Source organism: Ananas comosus, linkage group 4, assembly GCF_001540865.1.
Source record: "Ananas comosus cultivar F153 linkage group 4, ASM154086v1, whole genome shotgun sequence".
Taxonomy (NCBI): domain Eukaryota; kingdom Viridiplantae; phylum Streptophyta; class Magnoliopsida; order Poales; family Bromeliaceae; genus Ananas; species Ananas comosus.
Genome location: NC_033624.1, coordinates 13,314,524 through 13,339,288, shown reverse-complemented (window position 1 = coordinate 13,339,288; position 24,765 = coordinate 13,314,524). Strand labels below are relative to the sequence as shown.

The following is a 24,765-nucleotide window of genomic DNA, read 5'->3' as shown; positions in this document are numbered from 1 at the left end:
ATAATTTTTACGATTTTTTAATATCATTTACCTAGTGATCGAAAGGATTCAAAATCAATAATTTTTAATGGTTGATATCTGCCGTTTTCAAGTTTAACGATGTAGAAGTATTCAAATCAGATGAAATTTTGATACAAAATTCATTATACTATCTACAACAAGTTCAATATTTCTGATCGAAAATTTTAGTGCTATATCATCACTTTTTATAGAATTTTTATTTTCAGTCGTTAAAATTGTTGGTTTTGAATCATTTCGATTGCTAGGTAAACGATATCGAAAAATCGCAAAAATTATTTTCTAAAAACTTCAAAATACGCTAAATCAAGTCTAACGGAGCTGATCGTCGATTCGAAAATTCCATCATAAAAAACGTCAGAGCATGGAGCCTCTCTCTGAGAGCACAGCGTCTGCTCAATATAATATACTATATATATATATATAGACGAGAGAGAGAGAGGAGAGAAGAGAGAGAGAGAGAAGAGAAGTGAGTGCAGTTCGGCAATTATATTTTAATGATATTGCTTTTTATACTTATAAATTTCGTCCTTAGATTTATTCTATTAATCATTTCCACACCGTCTAGTCATACTATTAACCAACACCTACCAACATGTAGGGGATCACTATCATTTTAAGTGGCCAGATACCATATCTAACCCAACATCTCCATCAATCAAGAAAATATCGTTAAAATTCTATGATAAAAGGGTTATATACTCATTAAGAGTATAGTAGCCCAACCTATATATATATATATATACTTATAGTAATATATTATATATATATATATATATATATATATATACTATATTAATATATATATACTATATATATATTATTAACTAGGCTACTATCTAATCAGCGGTAGCACGGAGCGGCTCGATCTACAAGTTGTGTTTCGGATGATGTGGCTTTCCAAATCGACGATCGGCTCCGAACTTTGAATCTACACGTATTGAAAGTATTTTAGAAACTAAATTCATAATTTTTCATATTATTTACCTAGGTCAAACAAGTAGCTTAAATATGAATGCTGAATAAAAATCTCATGAAAATGATATAAAGATATTTAATTCAGATCAATATACGATCTGATCTAATAAGTGAAAAATATTTCTATAAAAATTTTTCATCTGCAATTTGGATTGTTTAACACGCGTAATACCTCTACAAAAGAAACCAATCGGCCTATTAAAATTGTGAATTTTGATAGATCTTTTGATCAGCGTAGTCAAATGATGTTCAGAAAAATTATGAAATTTATTTCCATGAATACTTTTATAGTATAGAATAAGATCTACGATGCTGTCGCTCGATTTGAAGACTGCATCATTGAAAACAACTTGTACACGAGAGCCCGTAGCTACCGATACTGTATAGTAGCCGACTACTATAATATACATATATATATATATTATATATATAGTAGGACTACTATACTTTTATGAGTATAAAATCCTTTATATGCATAAATTGTTTTCGATAATGAAGCTTTTGAATTGGCAATTTACTCCGTTAAATATGATCTAGAATATTTAAAATTTTTTAATAAAAATTTCGTAATTATTCGAAATCATAATAAAATCCATCAAGCAAGTATAAAATGAACGGTCAAAATTGAACGACGTCCTAAAAATAGATGATCAGATCTTTCAATTTAAGATCGAAGTTATTAATCTTTGTCTAGATAGTGAATAAAATTTTCTATCAAAAATTAAACTGATTTCGATTCTTTTATACTATTAAACTAGCAAGCATCCTATACCGACCGTTAAAAATTGTCAATTGTGAGATCTTTTGATCGTAAGGTAAATAATGTCAAAAAATTATAAATTTGATTTATAGAAGTTTTAAATGCTTTAAATAACGTTTACTGGTATGGATCATCAATTCAAAAGCTCTATTATCAAAAATAACTTATGAGTTCGAAAACGATCGTATTCATAAAAGTATAATAGCTGGACTCTCTCTCTCTCTCTCTCTCTCTCTCTCTCTCTCTATATATATATATATATATATATATATATATTAGGGTTACTATACTCTTATGAGTATAAACCACTTTGTACTCATAAATTTTCGGCCATTAGATGACTATACGTGCGGTTAGGATGATAGTGGTCCCCGGATAGTTGAGTTGGTGGTTGATTGAATAGTATAATTCTATCGATAGTACAATTAAAGAGGTACTAGAAGTACAACATATGTTACTATACCTCTAGGTACCAAGAGGTACTGTACTATCGATAGTAGTCATATTTTCTCTCTCTCTCTCTCTCTCTCTACATATATATGTAGAGCAGAGCTACTGTGAGAAGTATAACATCCCGTGTACTTCTAAATTCTAACTATTTATTAATTTTGATAGATAGTTAGGGTGAGAAAGAGATGAGAAATTGGATTTCTTAATTTTTTTTCTCTTTGAATTTCTTTCTAATTTCACTTTTTTTCCTCACCCTAACCACCCATTAAAAATTGACAGATGGCTAGAAACTCCGAAGCACAAGAGCTCCTGTGCTCTTAATAGCACAGTAGCACTATATATATATAGAGTCCGGCTATTATTCTATTGATAGTACCAAGCCTTTGGTACTATTGAGTTTTCTACCGTTAGATCTACTCTTTGATCATATCCACCCGTTAGATAATGATCACTTTCACAGAATCGCTTCCTATCACCAACTATCATCCTAACTGCACATCCTTTCATCCAACGGCCGAAACTCAATAGTACCAAAGGCTTGGTACTATTGATAGTATAGTAGCATAATTATATATATATATATATATATATAGTTGAGCTGTATGTTCAATGGTGCCGATTGTCGATTTGATGACTCCATCATCGAAAACAAATGGGTGGCAACAGAGCCCGTTTGCTACTGATAGCATTCCAACTCAACTATATATATATATATATATATATATATATATATATATAATATATATATATAATAATTGAGCTAGAAATTTTTCAAAGCACGCATTCCCTTGTGGCTTCTAAGTTTCTAGCTCTTGGATTTACTCCTTAATTACTAATATCCTTTGGATCAAACACTATTCCACCTACCGCCACCTACCACCATAATCTCAACCCTACATCTCTCCATCAAATGGTTAAAAACTCAAAAGCATTAGTGCTTTTGAGAATATTCTAGCTCAACTATACACACACCACCCCCTTAGTGCTTTTGAGAGTATTCTAGCTCTCTCTCTCTCTCTCACACACACACACACACCAAGTTAACATTTGGATGAATAAATATGCAGTTAGGATGATAGTGGTCCCTCTGGGATTGAGTGGGTGGTCGGTTGAATAGTATGATCTAATTGATGGAACTCCAATAAATTATATTTTGTGATTTTTTATTTTTGCCTCCAGTACTCAATAGAAGACGATTCATGAATAAAAGCTTAAGCTAGTAAAATATTGTAATGCTTGAAAATTATGACGTGAATTTAAATTAAATAGGAGGAAATAAATTATACTAGCTAGGAGTCTGATATAATTTAAACTTAACGATCTCCTGCTTTGATATTGTGTTAAATAATACAAAACAGACGTTCAACTCTTAAAAACTTAAATTAATTAAAAATAATATTTTTATATCTATATATTTATATGTTTAATAATAATAATAAATATATTATCGAGTCGACTCGTGTCTCAAAAGACACTGCGAAATTTTGGTCCAAGTTTCGATCCGCAGCAATTGGTACATGGGGCGAGTGGTGGGCATTTGCACCGTGGTGTAAGGGTTAACCCAAATGTTGGGGAATTAAACTCCTTTAATTTGTCTCCCACGGGGACGCGTGTTTGGTCCACCGCAACATTTATGGGAAAGTGGACTTTTTTGAGGCATCGGGTGGGCCCAGTCCCAAATTCGGCCTTCGTATATTGTCGATTTGTTTTTTTTTTTTTTTTTTGGGAATAGATAGCACGCTACCTGCTTCATTCATTGAAAAAGTGAACTAAGCTACAGAGATAAGGCAACACGGGCCTCGAAAGAGTTAAAAAAAAAAGAAAGAATCCTAGCAATTACAGTGGTGCAAATTTAATAAATTATCGATTTGTTAAGTATGTAAAAATGTAAATTTTTTTTTTGCTCAATTTGGACATACAATCTAAAATATCATATAGATTTACCGACACATCAATTATCATCATAGGGTCCGTCTTGTGGAGAATCCACGTTTATTATTTTCCTTTACTTTTTGTTAATGGGTCCCCCTACTGTTTTAATAAGGTTGGCGTATAATATGATGCGGTTGGTTCGTTCAGACATGTAACACGAGGCATTAGATGAATTTACCGACACATCAAAAACAATAGATGACAAGCAAGTTTAAAATTGTATATCTGGGTGTAGACTTGATTTTAACCCGACTTAAACGAAAAAAATGAAAAATATGTGCTAAATCAAAACATAATTTGAAATTCTACACAATTAATGTAAAATACGGCCACGCATCTGTTGATTAATCTAATAAAAACTTGGCAATAAATACGAATCGAGTACGAATACAGAAACACAGCAGCTACGTTATGTTCACAGAATCATGATCTTATATTCGACTACTCCATCGATCATACACTATCCATAAAACACGGAAGCCTTGTAACTAATTAAATTAAATAATTTATTCAGTATGAATTTTTTTTTATATAAGTTAAAGTATAGCTAAAAATAAAGAGTTTGACTTGTTGTTTTTTTGGATATGATTGCTCGGATATGTGCTGTTCCTTAACGGATGGTATAAATATAGTAAAATTTAAAAAATTGGATAAAAAAAATACCGGACATAGCTTGATGGAAATATGAAAGTTCTATTTGGATGTTAGAATAACTGATTAAGTAATCTATACGGCATAATTTTTTTATTTATTGGATTGATAGCAAAGAGTTCAAATTTTCTTTCTTCTTTTGTATGATTATCTAGCTATGTGTTGGTCCCTAGTGGTGTATGGTATAAATTCAATAATTTTTTTCAAAAAATTAGATTAAAAGATATTGGATGAAAGCTAGATAAGAATTAGGGTGCGTTTGGTTCGAGTTATCCTGACAGAATTACAGGCAATCTTATTAGGATTATTGTGTCTGGTTCATCCACTATGTAATCTAATCGTTAATGTAGTATTACAAATCGAGCAGGATTACACGAAAAATATTAACGAGAGAGCGGTCGAGAGAGGGGTCGTGTATCTTGTATTACTGAAACCGGGTAATACTATATATTATGTAAAATGACAATTTTACCCTCTAACTCCTGAAACCCTTTCAATATGTTTTTTAAAAAATTTAATTAATAATTTTGAATTGTCAACTTTTAATTTTTAATTTTTAATTTTCAAATTTAAATTTTTAATTTTTAAATTTTAAATTTTTAAAATTCAAATTTAAATTTTAAATTTTAAATTAAAATTAAAATTTTAGATTTTAAATTATAAGTTTTAAATTTTAAATTTTAAATTTCAAATTTCTCAAATTTCAAATTTTAAATTTTAAATTTTAAATTTTAAAAACAAATTTATATTTTAAATTANTTTTAAATTCTGAATTTTAAATTTAGATTTTAATTTTTTTATTTTATATATATTTATATTTAAATTTTAGATTTTAAATTTAGAAATTTCATATTTATATTTTAAATTAAAATATTAAATTTATATCCTAAGTGCTCCCATTTGCTTTTCGGCCTTTAAATTAAAAAATTAAATTATTTAAAATAAAATTTGGTAAAAAAAATATTGTTTGTAAACAGTAAGAAAAAGTTTACGAAATATTACTAAGAGCAATTTTAGAATAGACTATACTTTATTGTCTAGGTTACTAAATTTTATAAATAGAACCAAACATAATAACGCTATAAACACTGCAATCCAGCATTACATTATTGTATTAAACTAAACGCACTAATGCAATATTAGTAGTAATCTCATTTAGAAATTTAAGATATCTGGATATATCGAAATACTTTGTAATATTAAATAATTCGAACCAAACGCTCCCTTAAATGTAGGATTGAAATAAAACTAACAAAAGAAACTGCCCTTGAAACGAAAAAAAAAAAGTAGGGACCAAGTTTTATGCAATGCAAAAAAAAAAAAAAAACTGAGACAAAAAAAATATATATATATATAAGGTCATGTTTGTTTTTCATTTTTTTTAATAAAAGTTTGTTTGTAAAAAGGTGTAAGATCATCGATATTGGAACGGTTACAATTTTTTCACCTAAGATATATATTTAATTAGCATGCAAAAATTAAAAACCTAAATTTTTTTTAAAAAAATAAATTACCATCCATCGTTTAGCCTGATGCATTCTATGCGAACCAATCATAACAACAAAAGAAAAAATTTTTAATCTTCCGCACATTAAATTATACAAAATTACAGTTAAAAAAATAAAAAAATGACAACAATATAAAACGAGGCCTAAACTTGTAGATGAAAAAAAATAAAATCAGCATATTATTCATAGATCAANTGGAACGGTTACAATTTTTTCACCTAAGATATATATTTAATTAGCATGCAAAAATTAAAAACCTAAATTTTTTTTAAAAAAATAAATTACCATCCATCGTTTAGCCTGATGCATTCTATGCGAACCAATCATAACAACAAAAGAAAAAATTTTTAATCTTCCGCACATTAAATTATACAAAATTACAGTTAAAAAAATAAAAAAATGACAACAATATAAAACGAGGCCTAAACTTGTAGATGAAAAAAAATAAAATCAGCATATTATTCATAGATCAACAATTTCTTGTTTCTAATATTGAGAGCAGGACGTGCATTAATTAGTTATGTGGTGGACCCAAGAAGCGCATCATTTGTTGTGAACAAAAATTTTGTTGGCATCCGTCTCCGAATAAGTTGTTTAGGGACGGAGCTGATGTGCAGGTGCCCATCGCGACCGTCCCTTTCTCTCACCAACTTCTTTTTCGTTCGGGGCCCACATAATTTTATTTTTCATTTTCGAGGGTCGCGATGGGCGCACCATAGGGCGCCCATGGGCCACAAAATTTTTGTCCCTTTGTTGCAGAGTCCAGGGATTCATATATTAAATGGCGTCTTTTTTTCCCTCTCATACTTGTGAAAGCATGTCTTCTGGACTAGTTGTTTCTGCGTAGAAGCAGTGACAAGCATAGTTTGATTAACAGCAGCAGTAATTTTCCAAATCACATCAAAATATTATCTCATATATATATATTGCCGCGAAGGTTTTTGTGAAACAAATATTAAATGGCTTCTTTTTTTCCTTCTCATACTTGTGAAAGCATGTCTCCTGGACTAGTTGTTTCTGTGTAGAAGCAATAGTGACAAGCATAGTTTGATTAATCTTCAGCTATTTTTCAAATCACATCACTTTGCACTGCATCATTAATGTAGGGTTTGTTCACATTGTAGATATTGATCGAGAGCACTGTCTCGAATCTTTCAAAATATTGTCTCATATATATTGTATCGAAGGTCTCTGATTAATTTATTTATATATTAAAATATGCAATATGTACTTATCAAACCACATCAGTTTCTTAGGACAATATTTTCAACATGTCTGTCCCTGAAGTCGTATCATCCAGATATCTATTCTAGTGTAGACCTCAAAGAGGTTCGAGTCTGTAAATGCTTCTCTATCTTGGGATGGAGGTGGAGAAAGATTTTGAGAGGACTGAGAAGAAACTTATACTATAGTATTAGGGGTCTGAAGAATATCCTCACTAATTTTCGAGTTGAAAACTGACCAGACATTTTCTGTTGGAGGTAGGATCCACGTGATTGATTCACAATCAAATCTGTGTACTCGGTTATCAAGAGTGGGGATGTCAAGGATGCCGGAACTCCTCCCATTTGGAGATTGAAAATTTCGACTAAACTTTAAATTTTTTTCTGGCTAGCCCTTAAAAAAAGATTGCCTATCATGAACAACCTTCTCAAAAGGGGTGGTCAAGGTATAACGAGTGCATTATGTGTGGTACTGAGCTCGAGACAGTAGATCACTTGTTAGTGTGGTGTGTCATTAGTAAGTTTCTTCTTAATTATCTCGCACCTTAGGGAGTACCTCGTCTTCCCCTTTATTGAGGATATCAATATCGTCTGGCAGCAGCTGCTGGAAAGGCGTCCACAGATCGACGCTTTGAAGGCACTGACACTGGTGGCGGCTACATGGTGGATGATCTGGCGTGAAAGAAATAACGTCATTTTCAAAAATCTACCCATCGATGTTACTTTAACAGCTCATCATGTTGGAGTGTTGGCAAAGAAGTAGGTTGAGTTTTGTAGAGCTAGATAACGTTTGTTTTTTTGGTTAAGCTCATTGTTTTGACGCTTGTGTTGATTTTTCCTACGTCTTTCTTTCAAGACCTTCTTTCCTTTTGCTTTTCCGCCTTATGAGGCCTGGTTGGCTCACCCTATGTAGCTAAATTCATTTGCTTTATGAATGAAATATGTAGCGTGCTATTTTTTTCTCCAAAAAAAAAAAAAAATTAGTGAGAACATGCTAACATGGTGTATAATAGGAAAAGGTTAGCTAATCAAGGAATACATGAAATATATTATATGAACGCGACATTGAGCACTGCTATGAATCTTTCAAAATATTTTCTCATATATATTGTGTCAAGGTCTCTAATTAATTTATTTATGTACTAAAATGTGCAATATGTACTTATCAACACTATACCAGTTTCTTAGGACAACATTTTAGAACATACTAACTTAGGCGGTGTTTGGTTGAGGGATAAAGTGTGAATAAACCACTTTATTCCTCTAATTCATCCAAACACTATAAGAGGGGATGAGTTTATTTAATCCCCCTCTTAACGGGTTATTCTAGAATAACCCGTTAAGAGGGGGATTAAATAAACTCATCCCCTCTTATAGTGTTTGGATGAATTAGAGGAATAAAGTGGTTTATTCACACTTTATCCCTCAACCAAACACCGCCTAAGTTAGTATGTTCTAAAATGTTGTCCTAAGAAACTGGTATAGTGTTGATAAGTACATATTGCACATTTTAGTACATAAATAAATTAATTAGAGACNTATTTATTTTTTATTACCATAATAAGGAAAGAAATATAATCTTAAACTTAAAAATATAAAATATAAATATAAAATTTTAAAATTTAAAGTTTTAAACTTTAATTTTAAATTTTAAATTTTAGATTGAAATTTAAATTCTAGTTTAAATTAACTACCCATTTTAATTCTTATTCCATCTTATCTAATCAAACGCTATTTTTTTTATTATCAAGAATAACCCAATTTTCATTCAAACGCAAAATTGATCTAATCCCTATTTATACTTCAATTTATATCTATTTTCGAAATAGCCACTTTTTGCTTATCCCCGAACCAAACGATACCTTAGTGTATAATAGGAAAAGGTTGACTAATCAAGGAATACGTTAAATATATTATACGAGCGTGACATTGAGCACTGCTACAAATCTTTCAAAATATTATCTCATATATATTGCGTCGAAGGTCTCTGATTGATTTATTATGTACTAAAGTGTGTAATATATACTTATCAACACCGTACCAGTTTATTAGAACAATATTTTACACGCCTAGAATATTTTAGTGAGAACATGCTGACTTGGCGTATAATAGAAAAAGGTTGACTAATCAAGGAATATATGAGATATATTACACAAACGTGTTCCTGACAAAAAAGATTGTTACATTTGTTAATGTGTTGAGAAGCTACTATGGCATGTTATACTATATGCATTGAGTGGTCACAAGCCTAATCAACAAGTATGCCAATTTATTAGTAACGCATAAGAGTCGATGATTATTTCACCATCCGTATTGGAAGATGTATTTCACCCGCCAAAACAAAATATGTGGAATCGCCCTGTGAGCTTTTTTTCTTTTTTCTTTTTTTTCTTTTTTTTTTTTAAGGGGTACGTTTACATGATGGCGTCACGATATACACAAATATACACACTCAAGTCTTAAAGTTGGATGGGTTACACTAAGGGCATGTTTGATTTATAATTGAAATAGTAATAAAAAATAGAATGATGGATCATTCATTAATATTTAGTTCATTATCGGAATAAAAATCATAATAAAAATTTAGGATTTTGAGAGAATGTTTTGATCGAGAGAGAGAAGAGTGATGAAAGGAACGGGAGAGAGAAGGGGGTGTTTGTGAGAGAGAATTTTAGATAGTATACTTTGGATCAGAAATGGATTTGGCTATTTCGATTTTAGAATAGAATAGAAATAGAAATCCAATTTCTATAAGATAAACAACAACTATTAAAATAAATGAATATCATTTCGATTCTACAGTCTAAAATAGGTGAACTAAACATTCCCTAAATATGTCATTGTAGAACATTGTACAGACGTGTCACTGGGCTACAGCGGCCCGTATCCAAATATGATTAGGGCGGGCCCCAAGACATGCTTCAGCCCAAATCCCCTTAGTAAGAAGCTATTGGGCCCCCATTCAAAGAGAAAAGATATTGAAGAAAATGTTCTACAATATATATATATATATATATATGAGTCCAGCTATAGTGCTTGTAAAAGCACCAAGCATTTGGTGCTTTTAAGTTTTTTACCGTTAGATCTATTCCTTAAATCATTTTCAACCATTAGATTATATTATTCAACCAACCACCCACTCAACCCTAGAGGGCCCACATCATCCTAACCGCATATCTCTTAGTCCAATGGCTAAAAATCTACAAGCACCAATAATTTGGTACTTTTAAAAGCATATGAGCTCAATTATATATATATATATAAAACTCAAAAATTGGTAACCTACCTCTATACATACCAACTCTACTACCACCATCCACCACCTTCCACCTTATCATAAACTAGGTTCTCCATAATCATTAATTCCTCATCTAGGTTCCTGATCTTTGAATCTTCGTGGTTCCTAAATCACGAAGATTTTCATAAGATCGAGTTATATATATATATCTCACTCCGATGATACGAAGACCTTCGTGCCTCGGAAGGCACAAAGGTTTAGCAAAAGCTATAACGCTGAAAGCTTAGCAGCTAGCCGAGGCAATTTGAACTAGATTTCATAAACTTCATGGATCTTTTATTTAAAACGCTAAAAAGCTATAATAAACGGATAACTTGCTTTCCCCAGTTTTAGTTGCCGACTTTTATTTTTAGAATGTTTTGCACTATTATACTGTAATTTTAAAATCTAGTTTTGAAAACTAGACCAAAATATATCATATTTTTTAAAAGATAGTTTTAAAGTACACTAAACCTATAAAGATGTGGCAATTTGAACGTTTGTCGAGTGATGCCGGTAATTTTAATAACTAAAACTCGGAGAAGCTAGTGATCCGTTTACTATAGCTTTTTAGTATTTTAAATAAAAGATCGATGAAGTTTATGAGATCTAGTTCAAATTGCCTCGGCTAGCTACTAAGCTTTCAGCGTTATAGCTTTTGCTGGACCTTCGTGCCTTCCGAGACACGAATATCTTCGTATCATCGGAGTGATATATATNTTCAAATTTTGATAGAAAATACTTTAAACTATATAGATTAAGGTTAACATTCTTGATCTTGAATTTAAAAGTCCTATGCTCAAATTTTAAAGAGTATTCAATTCCCACCGTCCATTTTGACAAAATTTATTTACTAAGTAAACGATATCGAAAAGAACTAAAATTTTATTCCTAAGAACTTCATATACCCTAGATCATATTTAACGGTGTGGATCGTTGATTTGAACGACCTAAGATCGAAAACAACACTATAGTACGGGAGCTCCCGTACTATAGATAGTATAGTAGCCTAATTCTATATATATATATATATATATATATATATATATATAATAGTTTTCTATTTATGAATTTTTCACTTTTTTTTTCCTTTCAACCAATTAAGCAATTATAATGAAAAATTATTTTTTTTTCTTACAAATCAAACACTAGAGAACGTAAAGTTTATTTTCCTCAGAAATTATTTTTTTCACAAAATTTTTTTTTTCAGTTTTACGTGGAACCAAACACACCACCCTAAGAGAGAGTTTTTGAATGATTTTGATATAACAGATGCTAATATTTAAACTTCACTGAAAATAAATTGCTTCAAATTTTTAGTAAGTCAAACATGTGCTAAGTCGCAATTCCCATCTAAACAACTTTTGCCATCTAACCATATGAAAGAACATTAACAATGAAATATCAAAATAAACTAAAACTATATCCTTTTAAATTACCTCTTGATCCGCAAAAGAGATTATTAATTTATCCATTGGTCAAACCTCAATACCACCAATAATTTTTTTTTTTAAAAATAGTACAATAAAATGTCAAATGGGGGTAGGTTGAGGAGAGCAAGTTGTAGTTATTGATGGCCTCGTCTAGCAAATAAATATTTATTTTCCATTTGTCTTTCTTTGTTAATTAATTTGATCATCTATGTATTCCACACCTCTAGATCTCTCATATAAAAGATACTTTATCTCCCTCAAAAGCTGATCAATATGTGTATGTATTTGAAATTTCTAATTACAGGGTCTAGTCCAATTATTTTAATTTCGTATCAATTAATCGTACGATGAACAGCAGGTAAAGAGATCTATCTCACTTTGTCGTAAATTAAATTTTTGTTCTAAAGAGTCAACTCATGAGATTGGAACGATGCAACCTTAGCGTAGTAAAAGCCAAAAATTCTCACATCATCTTAGTCAAGTGCAACATGTGTAAAGATCATAACACAATATGACAAATATTACACCTAGCTAATTCTCCACTACCCAACAACTCCAATACCTTGAGTTCGAACCGGTTTTGACCTAGTCTTATATATTTCACATCAAGGATTTAATTGTCGCCATATGTGGTCGTGCTAAACACTTATCTGTACGTTAAGACACAATAAGTATCATGTCGTGCTGTTGTATGTGTTATTATATATAAAAAAAAAGGGAAAACTTCAAATACCCCACGTGGTTTCTCACTTTCTCACTTTAGTATTCTGTAGTTTTAAGTGTATCAAGTTAGTATCCTGTGGTTTCGCACTTTCTCACTTTAGTACCCTATAGTTTCAAATGTATCAAGTTAGTACTCTGTGGTTTCATTTTTGTATCAAGTTAGTACCCTATGGTTTCAATTTTTTTCTTTTATTATCCATTTAGGGATATATAATTTAACAAAATATTAAACCACAGAGTACTAAAGTGAGAAAGTTCGAAACCACAGAGTACTAACTTGATATACTTGAAACCACAGGGTACTAAAGTGAGAAGGTGCGAAACCACAGAGTACTAACTTGATACACTTTAAAGCATAGGATACTAAAGTGAGAAAATATAAAACCACAGAGGTATTTGACGTTTTCCCTAAAAAATATATATGGTTTTTGGCATTAGCATACTTTAATTTTTTTTATTATATATGTCTATCCAATGTTTTAAAAATTATTGATATAAATACTAAATTATTAATTTTTTAAAAAAGAAGACGGTTTTTTGAGTTGTGTGCTATTGATATGAGAGTTGTAACGTGTCGAAGTTTTGTCGACACAGTACGGCATGGTGGGCACAAACTATACCGACAGACACTTAAATCCTAGCTCGTTTTCGTATAAAATTGTCTACCTTGAAGATCGAAGCAGTTGCGTCTTAAATTTATTTTTTTCATCAAAATATCTCCGACAATTTTTGTTCACTGTTTTAAATCTCGGCTTTAATTACTCTGATCAGACCAGTTGGATCGTGACTTCGTCCTTAAGTTGATCCAATAAAAACTAGTTGATCTAGTAAAACGATCAGCAGATCGAGATTGGTCAAACCAAACAACCCAAACTAGTAAATTTTTTTGATTTATTGTAAGTTTTTATTTTTTAAATTATCATTTTCAACTGCTACAGAAGTAAAATATTCAAATTTAAATTTTTTATTTTAAAAGTTAAAAGTTTACTATATTCCAAATGTCCACTAGACAACAACAAGGGCTCATAAATGTTCAACTATACAACAGTACTGGTAATATTTTAACAAATCACACTTTAAAATATCCCCCCATGAGTGGTAAAATATGCAACCTACTCATAATATTTTACTTTTTTTGTATCTAAAAATATTAAGATCTAAGTGCACTTCCTTATCATGTGGATAATATTATACATAATTAAACATCTGGCATATATATTTAGACATTTTCCTTATTTGACGAGGCCTAATTAGATTTAAAAAGCAGCATAGTCAAAATGAAAAGGGGCTTTTATATATGTTCTTGGGTATAAGGGCTAAAGTATTTATTTAGACCTGTTTCAGTTAAAAATACAAATATTTTATATCGAAACAGTACAGAAACCATATTCATCCATATATATTTTTTATATATAGAATTATTATTCTTTTGAAAGTATAAAATAGTTGATGATTCTAATTTTCGATCTTTGAATTAAGAGTTATAGAATTAAAATGATAGTAATCCTTCAAATATTTAGTGATCTTATTAAAAAATTAATATTATTTACGAGTCAAAAATGATTAAAAAAATTAATCTAAGAGCTAAAAAAAAAAAAAGTCGGACTTTATATTTCTTATCCCTAATTTTAATTTTATATGAGAAGCATCCTGTACCAGGAAAAGAAAAATAAAAAAGAAAAGCTCCACATCCCCCGCACCTCCCCTCCTCTATAAAAGCCAAAGAATACCACCACCACCACCACAACAACAACAACAACAACAACAACAACAACAACGATCCGTTACGATGATAACTATGGATCTTGTTTTAATGGAGAAGGCCCTGCTAGGGCTTTTCGCGGCGGTGACGGTGGCGATCGTGGTGGCGAAGCTGGCGGGGAAGCGGTTCAGGCTGCCGCCAGGGCCGTCGGCGATGCCGGTGGTGGGGAACTGGCTGCAGGTGGGCGACGACCTCAACCACCGCAACCTCATGGCGATGGCGCGGCGCTTCGGCGACGTCTTCCTGCTGCGCATGGGCGTGCGCAACCTCGTCGTCGTCTCCACCCCCGAGCTGGCCCGCGAGGTGCTGCACACGCAGGGCGTCGAGTTCGGCTCCCGCACCCGCAACGTCGTTCTCGACATCTTCACCGGCCAGGGCCAGGACATGGTCTTCACCGTCTACGGCGACCACTGGCGCAAGATGCGCCGCATCATGACCGTCCCCTTCTTCACCAGCAAGGTCCAATCCTTCGCTTCCTTTTTCTTCTCATGGCGCTCATCATTAATCCCAAAAGTTCAAGTTGTTAAAAATACGCAGATAATTCACTTAAAGCGTACAAGTACAACGTCCACGGGTCTTAATTGTGACTCAGTCCAACCAGTCTCAGGCTATTTCGAATATGACTCGGCCCACAAGTGACCTTCCACCATAAGGCAGAATGTTGGCTCATTTAAATCAACATTAATTATATTATTCGAGTCGTTCGTTAAAAATATGTAATCAATTTATTTAAAATATACAGACACAACGTCCACGGATCTCGATATGACTAGACCCAACTCAGTCAGGATCATCTTAGTCTAACATGTGTGGGGGTGGTTATAATAACAGGTGGTGCAGCAGAACAGGAAGGGGTGGGAGGAAGAGGCGGCGCGGGTGGTGGAGGACCTGAAGGCGAACGCGAAGGCGGCGACGGAGGGGGTGGTGGTGCGGCGGCGGCTGCAGCTGATGATGTACAACGACATGTTCCGGATCATGTTCGACCGGCGGTTCGAGAGCGAGGAGGACCCGCTGTTCAACAAGCTCAAGGCGGCCAACGCCGAGCGCAGCCGGCTCTCGCAGAGCTTCGAGTACAACTACGGCGACTTCATCCCCGTGCTCCGCCCCTTCCTCAGGAACTACCTCAACAAGTGCCACGACCTCAAGGACCGCAGGCTCAAGCTCTTCGAGGACCACTTCGTCCAGGATAGAAAGTCAGTATCATCACTTTATTATCCTCTTCACGCATGCAGATCTTTTTTCTTTTTTTTTTTTGATTAATATGGTACCAATTTGATCCTAATTAAGTTTTGTTAATTCTTACATTCGTAATAGAATTCTAATTAATTAGATATCATGTATGTTAATTATTTTATTAGTAGCGTTAAGTAGTGCAAGTTCCGCTTATATATATATATATATAACTAGGCTAGTATATTATCAGTAACATGGAGACCAGCCTCTATGCTATCAAATTGTTTTCAATGATGCGGCTTCCAAATCAACGATCGGCTCTGTTAAACTTGATCTACACTATTAAAAGTATTTGAAAACTAAATTTCATAATTTTTCGACATCATTTACTTATCAAATGAGTAATCTAAAAATAAATGACTGAAAATAAAATCTCATAAAAAATGATAATAAAATATTTGAATTTAAGATCAAAGAAACTGATACTACTCTAAATAGTGAAAAAAAAAATTATAAAAATTTTATCAGATTTGGATTGTTTTACGCTTCAACTAGTACAGATCACGTTCAACGGTACCGATCGTCGATTAGAGACTCTATCATAAAAAATAAATGGGTGGCAACGGAGCCCGTTTGAAGTCCGTTTGCTATCGATAGTATTCTAGCTTAACTCTCTCTCTCTTTCTCTCTCTCTCTCCATATATATATACACACACACACTACTTATAAAAGTGTGAGTTTTGAATTTTCTTTTTTAAAAATATTGAAGGTATTTTTGTGTCTAGTTTTATTACATTGGTATTTTGAGTAACTCTTATTACATGAATTAATGAGAAATGATAAGTCAACAATCAGAAAGAGTTGTAATCCATATGACCCTTCATCTCAGGGTGTTGAGAATTTATAAATTCTTTTTTTATGTCCAATAATAAATTAAATGATAAGATTCATCATTTTATTTTTTACATTTTACCATATATTTATAGTATCAACTTATTTTTAAATGAAATAAACGAAGCGGGTAGCGTGCTATCTATTTCTAAAAAAAAAAAAAAAAACCTATTTGATTATCGTAGTAACTAGTAAAGAAAAGATAGCAACTATTGTAAAGATTATAATGTAATTAAAGTAGACAGTTTGAATCCATTCATCTTCTTTCAATCTAGCCACTAAACTAAATTTAATAAAAAAAATATCACGTCATGAAAAAAAATAAGATTAATTATTAATGAAAAAATTTATTCAACCCAATTATTATTAAGTAATTAAAATTGATCAGATTCAATAAGCTTCAGATATATACATGCTTATAATTGTCTCAGACAATGATATTATTCTTAAAAAAAGAATAAAAACTATGGAAGAGATTATTTTTCTCTTCTTCTTTTTTTTGCACAGAAAATAGTTTTTCATATTTTTTCGATAAACCAAATACCCTGTGATTAGAATGTAATTAAAATGGTTTTTATTTGACAGTGAAAATGGAATTAATTATTAGAAGAGTATAGTGCACGGGATGCAAACAATAATTTTTATTAATTAGGTTGATAAAGCTGGATTTTGCTAAACCCGAAACTCCGAATATAACCATTTGTTAAACACTATTAAAAAAATAAAATAAAATCTCTAGAAACAAGAGTAAGTAAATGGTGGTCTCTTCAATTATTCTTTGAAAAAAATAAAAATTATTCAAAAAGCAACTAATAGCGAATCAAAACTTACTTAATTGATGTGCAAAAAAAAATTATTATGATTTGTTCTTGTTATTTAATTTATTAATTTTATAATTCTGTTTTATTAATGGCGACGAATCGATCAGAAAAGTCATGGCTCAAACTGGGGAGGTGAATTGCGCCATGGATCACATCCTCGAGGCCGAGAGGAAGGGAGAGATCAACCACGATAACGTCCTCTACATCGTCGAGAACATTAACGTTGCAGGTACGTATTTTTCGAATCTTTATACTGTATATATATAAAGTATACATGTATATAAAACACCATATATATATATATATATATATGAATAAGAGTATATTTAAAATTGTCACATAGAATCGCTATATAATTAGCGTATATTAATAAATCATCTTAGCATGGACCATTTTAGAGTTAGCATTAACTTACACAGCTTGGAAACAATAAAATATAAACGCATCGTGCTACAACGTGACGTCCACTTAATACGTACACAAGGCACTTTATTAATTTGCTTTGGAATTAACTTTGACTTTTTAATTATTAGGTAAATTATATATATGTGCATGGGCATATCATGTATACCTCGTGTTCATCTTGGCCAAGTTTAGCATTCGTTTTGATCAGGTTTTAGTTTCAAATTTTCAATTCCAACTACATATACATATGTCCATGAGAAACATATGTGGTTATAACAAGTTAACAACTGCATATATATTCAATAATATTTATTTTTAGTTCCGTAATTTAATCACGCATAGGCTTAATTAAGAGTTGTTCCAACCAATTAACTTTTGTACCATAGAAAGAGTAATTGTAATTCAATGTCAACACAGGAGTTATTTGGTATGATTTATTAATAAATTTGGATTTACATCAAGTAAATAAGCTGTAGCATAGATCTCGTCGGATGGTGAGGATGTATAATTAATTAATTAAGTCCACTTATATATTATTTAGCTTGATGCTTTGCCAATAATTACTATTTAATTAGCTTCAAATAAGAAATCTACATTCCTATATATTAAAAATTAGGCTTGTCCTTTTGTCTAATTTTTTTTCCCTATCAGTTTTTTTTTTTTTTTTTTTTTTTTTTTAAAGATAGGTAGCACGTTACCCGCTTCGTTTATTTCATTTAGAAATAAACTTAGCTAGAGATATGAATCAACTAGGATTCAAACTTGGGTCTTGAGTACCAACCACCAAGCCCTTTGCCCTTTCCCTATCAGCTTATTATATATTAAAGGATGTGAGAGGCGGCAATATTATACAACGGTTAGGTAGGTTGGTTACATCAGTGTTAGAGAATAATAATAAATGGATCGATCGATCATGCGCTTATATATTTGGTCTAGTTTCTGTAGTAATAATTTACTAATCACTAGAACTAAGATGGCGTTGCTGTGGTGGAAAGTTACAATGAGTTATTGAAAGATTTAAGTATCTTATAGAGCATAAGTTATCATTCATAAATCGAGTTGATTTTACTATGGACAAAGCAAGTTTATGAAATATGATTAGTGATTAACTGATAAATTTTGCCAGATTCAATAAAATTATGTTAGCTGTATCTAACAATTTTGACTATGTTGGTGTCACAACTCACAACCCTCTTTTTTTTTTCTTTTTTTTTTTTTTGAGAAAAAGATAGACTAGCTACCTGCTTCATTCATTGATAAATGAACTAGGCGAACAGTATGAAAGCAGCCAGGGCTTTACAACCAAATTAAAAACTATTCCTTCAAGAATTAGCATTTACAAGAAGGCCTCGGAGAATAAGTTAACGAAGGGATATCATATTAATAGATACAAATACGGCTTACTCATTTTGATATAATCAATGCCTAATTGCTATAGACACGGTCAAACAGTAGGTGAGCCAATTTGGCGTAGTTAATTATGCAATTGAGATAATTATATAGGTAGCATTGAAAACAACGTAGTGATAGTTAGAAAATTAAAGCGGATAATATATATATTTTTATTTTTATATTATATAACACAGAAACGTTAATAACTAAAAATTAAGTTTATTTTTACTCAAAAGATAAAATAAAATGCACTTAATTACCACGAGTGGATTGAATAAAACATCCACTTGTTTCATACGATAACCTCATCATTTAAGAAAAATTGACCACTGCTAGCTAGATGTGCGGTAACATTTTAAGTTATTCTTTAAATTCCAAACCAATAATTTCTAAATTTAGGTAACATTTCGTATTAATGAAAACCGGTAAAATAATGCCACACTGTCATCATCAAACACGTACCAAATTAAAAATTTTTGTTAGTTGCATATTATACAGAATGATTCAAAGGTGTGACGTGGAATTGAGCTGGAGAAGCAAATTGACCATTTAAAAACAAATTAAACAAATTAATTTGAAGAGCAGTTTTTGGTTCAAATGTGTTTGTGATTGTTCAAGTCAAATATTAAATATCTCAGATATAACGTACACTTTAATTTGCTCGTGTGCTATTGTTTTTTAAGTTTTTATTATTGTTCACGTCATTACGTACGTGCGTCGTCGTTGAATTGTAAGTTTGAGGACTTGGTCACAAGTTAGAACTAGCATTTCTTTTTTTTCTTTTTTGAAAAATTACTTAATAATTTTTAGACGTCGATTAATTACTTACGCACGATAATGATTTTATCTTATAGACACTTAGAACAAATGATGGTAAGGATGTGGGTCTTAATGCAGTGGGTCTAGTCGGGCTCGAGCTTGAGTCAAGTTTAAGATCCAACTCCAGTGAAATTATTATTATTATTATTATTTTTGAGAAAAAAATAGTATGCTATCTGATTTGTTTATTATTTTTAAAAAATAAATTTATCTAGAAATATAAATCAACTAAGATTCGAACTCCAGTAAAATTATTAATTTGATCCTAAATGCAATTGCTCCAAAATAATATTTCTGTTCTCTCTCTCTCTCTCTCTCTCTCTCTCTATATATATATATATATATATATATATATATATATATATATATATGCTTCTATACTTTTAAAAGCATAGGAGCTCAACATGCTGCTAATATTTTAGCTTGTCTGAAGATCTATACAGACTAGTAAATGAGATTTAATGGGACACTATTAATAGCATTATATGGATCTTGAGGTGATCTGATGACTAAAAATTACGAGTACATATGCTTACGTGCTTTTGAAAGCACATGAGCTCCACACTCTTTCTCTCCCTATTTATATATAATAAGGTTTTTGATTACTATTGTAATTTCAACAAAATTTTCAAACTAACTAAATAATTATCTTAATTCTACTACACTTGATCCACAAATAACTAACTTAACTGCCTCTTGTCCTTGGGAACACATGCAGCTATTGAGACCACACTGTGGTCGATTGAGTGGGGGATCGCCGAGCTAGTGAACCACCCGGAGATCCAGAGCAAGCTGCGGCGCGAGCTCGACGCCGTCCTCGGCCCCGACGCCGCGGTGACGGAGCCCGACCTGGAGCGGCTCCCGTACCTCCAATCGGTCGTCAAGGAGACGCTCCGCCTCCGCATGGCGATCCCGCTCCTCGTCCCCCACATGAACCTCTCCGACGCGAAGCTCGCGGGCTACGACATCCCCGCGGAGAGCAAGATCCTCGTCAACGCCTGGTTCCTCGCCAACGACCCCAAGCGCTGGAAGCGGCCCGAGGAGTTCCGGCCCGAGAGGTTTCTGGAGGAGGAGAAGAAGGTGGAGGCCAGCGGGAACGACTTCCGGTTCATTCCCTTCGGGGTCGGGAGGCGCAGCTGCCCGGGGATCATCCTCGCGCTGCCCATCATCGGAATCACGCTCGGCCGCCTCGTGCAGAACTTCGACCTGCTGCCGCCCCCGGGCCAGGCCGAGATCGACACCACCGAGAAGCCCGGCCAGTTCAGCAACCAAATCCTGAAGCATGCCACCGTCGTCTGCAGGCCACGGAAACTCTAATTCGTACCGCTTTGCATCTGTAATGTTGCAAACGTGATTTTCTCTGATATCAATTGTCGGAATATGTACGTTGTCGACCCGTGCCTGCGTGCATTGCTCAATCTTTAATTATTTGTTCTCTTTATATGATTACTTATGTTTCGGATTTTATTTATTGTTATTTATTGTGCTTGTAAGGGGTTTGTGATCACAAGACTTATAATTAATTAATTAATTAATGATGTAAAATTGTTGTCCTAATATATTCTCTGTTCTCGAGAACAGAGAATATATATTCTAGAATTATCTGGGACAAGTTCTGAATTATATTTCCATATTGCTTGTTTGTTCCTTAATAGATATTCTTTGAAATAAGATATTTAATTGATAAAAGTTAAATAAAATAATAATTTTGCCCTTGGATATAGTAATGAAATGTAATTCAATGTAGGTAGAACTAATATACAACAGTATACTTTTGAATATAGCTACAGTGAAAATATACTTGTAATTTTATAATTTGACAACTAATTCAAATTAAATATAAATTATATAATTTTAAATATAGAAGAGCAGATTATTTTTTAAATTTAGTATATTTGCAAATTTCCTTGTAAAAATTAACGTAATAGCATGCAATCTGAGCATTCATTTAATTTATTTAAAATTAATTAAAATAAATTATAAAAGCTAGACATAATAGGAAGCAAAAATAATACAAAATTCAGTGTTCCAGATTATATTCTCTATGTAAAAGAGAACTAGACTTAACAGATTATCCCAGAACAAGAGAAATATCTCATTTTGAACCCTAGTTACGGGAGAAAGATAAAAGAGTTTGCGCTATATTTTGTGTATAATTTTCTCTTAATTCGCATTAAATATATTACTTGCGGTGCTACTTGATGCCCTAGCTAGTCGACCCTATTGCCTAACTTTCGTAGGTAAATTCATTTACCAAATGAATGACACGAATAAACATATTCTCGGACCATTTTTCGATCAGAAACATTTTATTATATACGACTGCCGAAACAGCCGATGAAATCGCACACTAGAAGCGAAACACCACCGACACATCAACTCCGATCACAATTTTTATTGTTTTCCGAGCGAAGACGATAGAAGCATGAGTGAAAGCCGGCGTCTTCCGAACATATGTTTAGCCGACGGTCGGGGTTCGGAAGATATACTCCTCCTGAGTGGCCTGGTCGATGATGATCATCAGAAGCACGCGATTGCAGCAGAAGTCGATGAGCGGCAGCGGTGCGGCAGGGTAAACGTTCCTCACGAAGTAATTCACCTGCGGGTTCTCCCTCTGGATCGTGGCCATCGCCTCGGTGACATGCTTCCCCACGAGCTCCGGCCACGCTGACTCTGTAAAAATACTCTAACGTTTGTGTTAAAAGTTCACCTGAATAGTCCCGCATCAGATTAGTAATAAGAATGTTTTATTTGATATGTTATATTTTTTTATCAATTGATATAGACTTAGACTAGGCCCAAAATAATGTAATAGGTTGTACTGATCTGTAAGGCTGTCACAGATATTGCAGATTGTAAAGATGTAACAACTTTTTCTATGGTAAGATGAGAAATAGAAAATTAAATGTTATTGTTTTCGACAATATTTAAAAATTCAGGTTGAACAGGTTGATTTGATTGTGACTCAACTAATAAAATGGTTCGGATTCAATTTTTTGACCCGGATAAGCCATAAATATTTTTTGAATCGTTCGAACCGACGGTGCAACCAGTGAACCAGTGAGCATATTTGGTTTTGAACAACAGGCTGAGTTTTATTTTTAAATTTTTATTCAATAGTATAATTTTTACTTTTACTTTTATATTCTATTTGAAAAAATAAAGCTTGAGAACTTGTATTATATAATTAAGTATAATATATATATATATATATATATATATAAAATTAAATATTTATGAAGTTATGCTGACGTTAGTAATTCAGCCAATAGTCAGCCAATAGTTAAATCGCTGATTAAACCAGTAAACTTTAATCCAGTAACATTTTCAGATCCCTTCTCGAGCCCATTTTTAAAATATAGTTTTGGAGGTTCCAAATTTGAAACTTACCTCCCGTTATGTCAAAACAATCAAAATACTCAACTTAAAACCTTGTTGGAGCAACTTCTCTTGGCAAAGCAGTAAGTACCATAAACTGGTAAAAAATAAAAAATTTCGATTGATCATGATCTCCTGGTATCTCACCTTTATAGTCTAATTTATCCTTCTAATGAATGGAGCAGTAGCTAGCGTGTTATTTTTTCTCAAAAAAACAAAACTATTGCAGCTGTGAGTAAAGGAGGAGCCAAATAAACACACTAATTAATTAATAAAATTACAAAAGAAGGGATAAATCATACTTCCCGTGCAAGGAGGGAATGAGCACGACCCCATCTACACTGGAGATGTTAGGAGTTTGGAACAGAAGAGAGATGAGTAGAGTGTGTGTGTGTGTGTTTTGTGTCATATCCCTTGAAATTTGTTGCTATTTATAGAGTCATTTTGGAGAAGGATTCATTGCCCATTATAACCCATTTATTAAGAAGATATTGGGAAAGATTCAATCACTTTCCTTCCCCAGTTATTTGGGAATTAAATTACTTTCCTACTTTGTATTGGGAAAATAAATTTTTACCCTAACTTGATATATTTCTTTTCTTTTCTTTTTTTCTTTCCAAAAGAACAATGTAGCATCTTACCCTTTCTTTATTTATTTTTTAAATAAATTTAGCTGGAATTCTAAAAATAACTAGATTTCGAATTTGTAACCTCAAATATCAATCATCACATTTTTTACCAAATTGTATAAGGGACAGTTAGTACCATAACATGATAATTATTTAGAAAAAAACTGACCAAAATTGGTATTTAAATATAAAAAGAAAAATACTAGATGCACACTTAGCTTTTGTATTTAAATATTGCGCCTTCATTATCCGAGAATTTAGACAATATATCTATATTTTTAATATTAAAAATAAGGGGAGTGGTAGTGTCAAAAAAATTCGCCTTAAATTATTCGGATATAAAATGTATACCCACTTTTGAATTAATAAGAAAGTATTACTCTTATAACAAATTGATTGTTTCCATGGAAAATTTTATTTTATATTTCAGTTGACTGAGAAGGCTTTCTCTTATAAAAAGGGCATTGTATTGTAATCCACTAGCATTTTTTTCTCTTTTTTTTTTTCAGGTAATGATAAAATAATCATCGTAGACATATAAA

General features: G+C 32.3%; 1 protein-coding gene across 1 annotated transcript; it reads left to right on the top strand.

Annotated features, from left to right (window-relative positions):
- On the top strand, window positions 14,725-21,815 carry LOC109708631 (trans-cinnamate 4-monooxygenase-like). Its single transcript, XM_020230438.1, has 4 exons — window positions 14,725-15,174; window positions 15,547-15,908; window positions 17,708-17,829; window positions 20,935-21,815. Exons 1-4 carry the CDS (start codon window positions 14,743-14,745, stop codon window positions 21,531-21,533), a joined length of 1,515 nt encoding a protein of 504 aa, XP_020086027.1. The 5' UTR covers window positions 14,725-14,742; the 3' UTR covers window positions 21,534-21,815.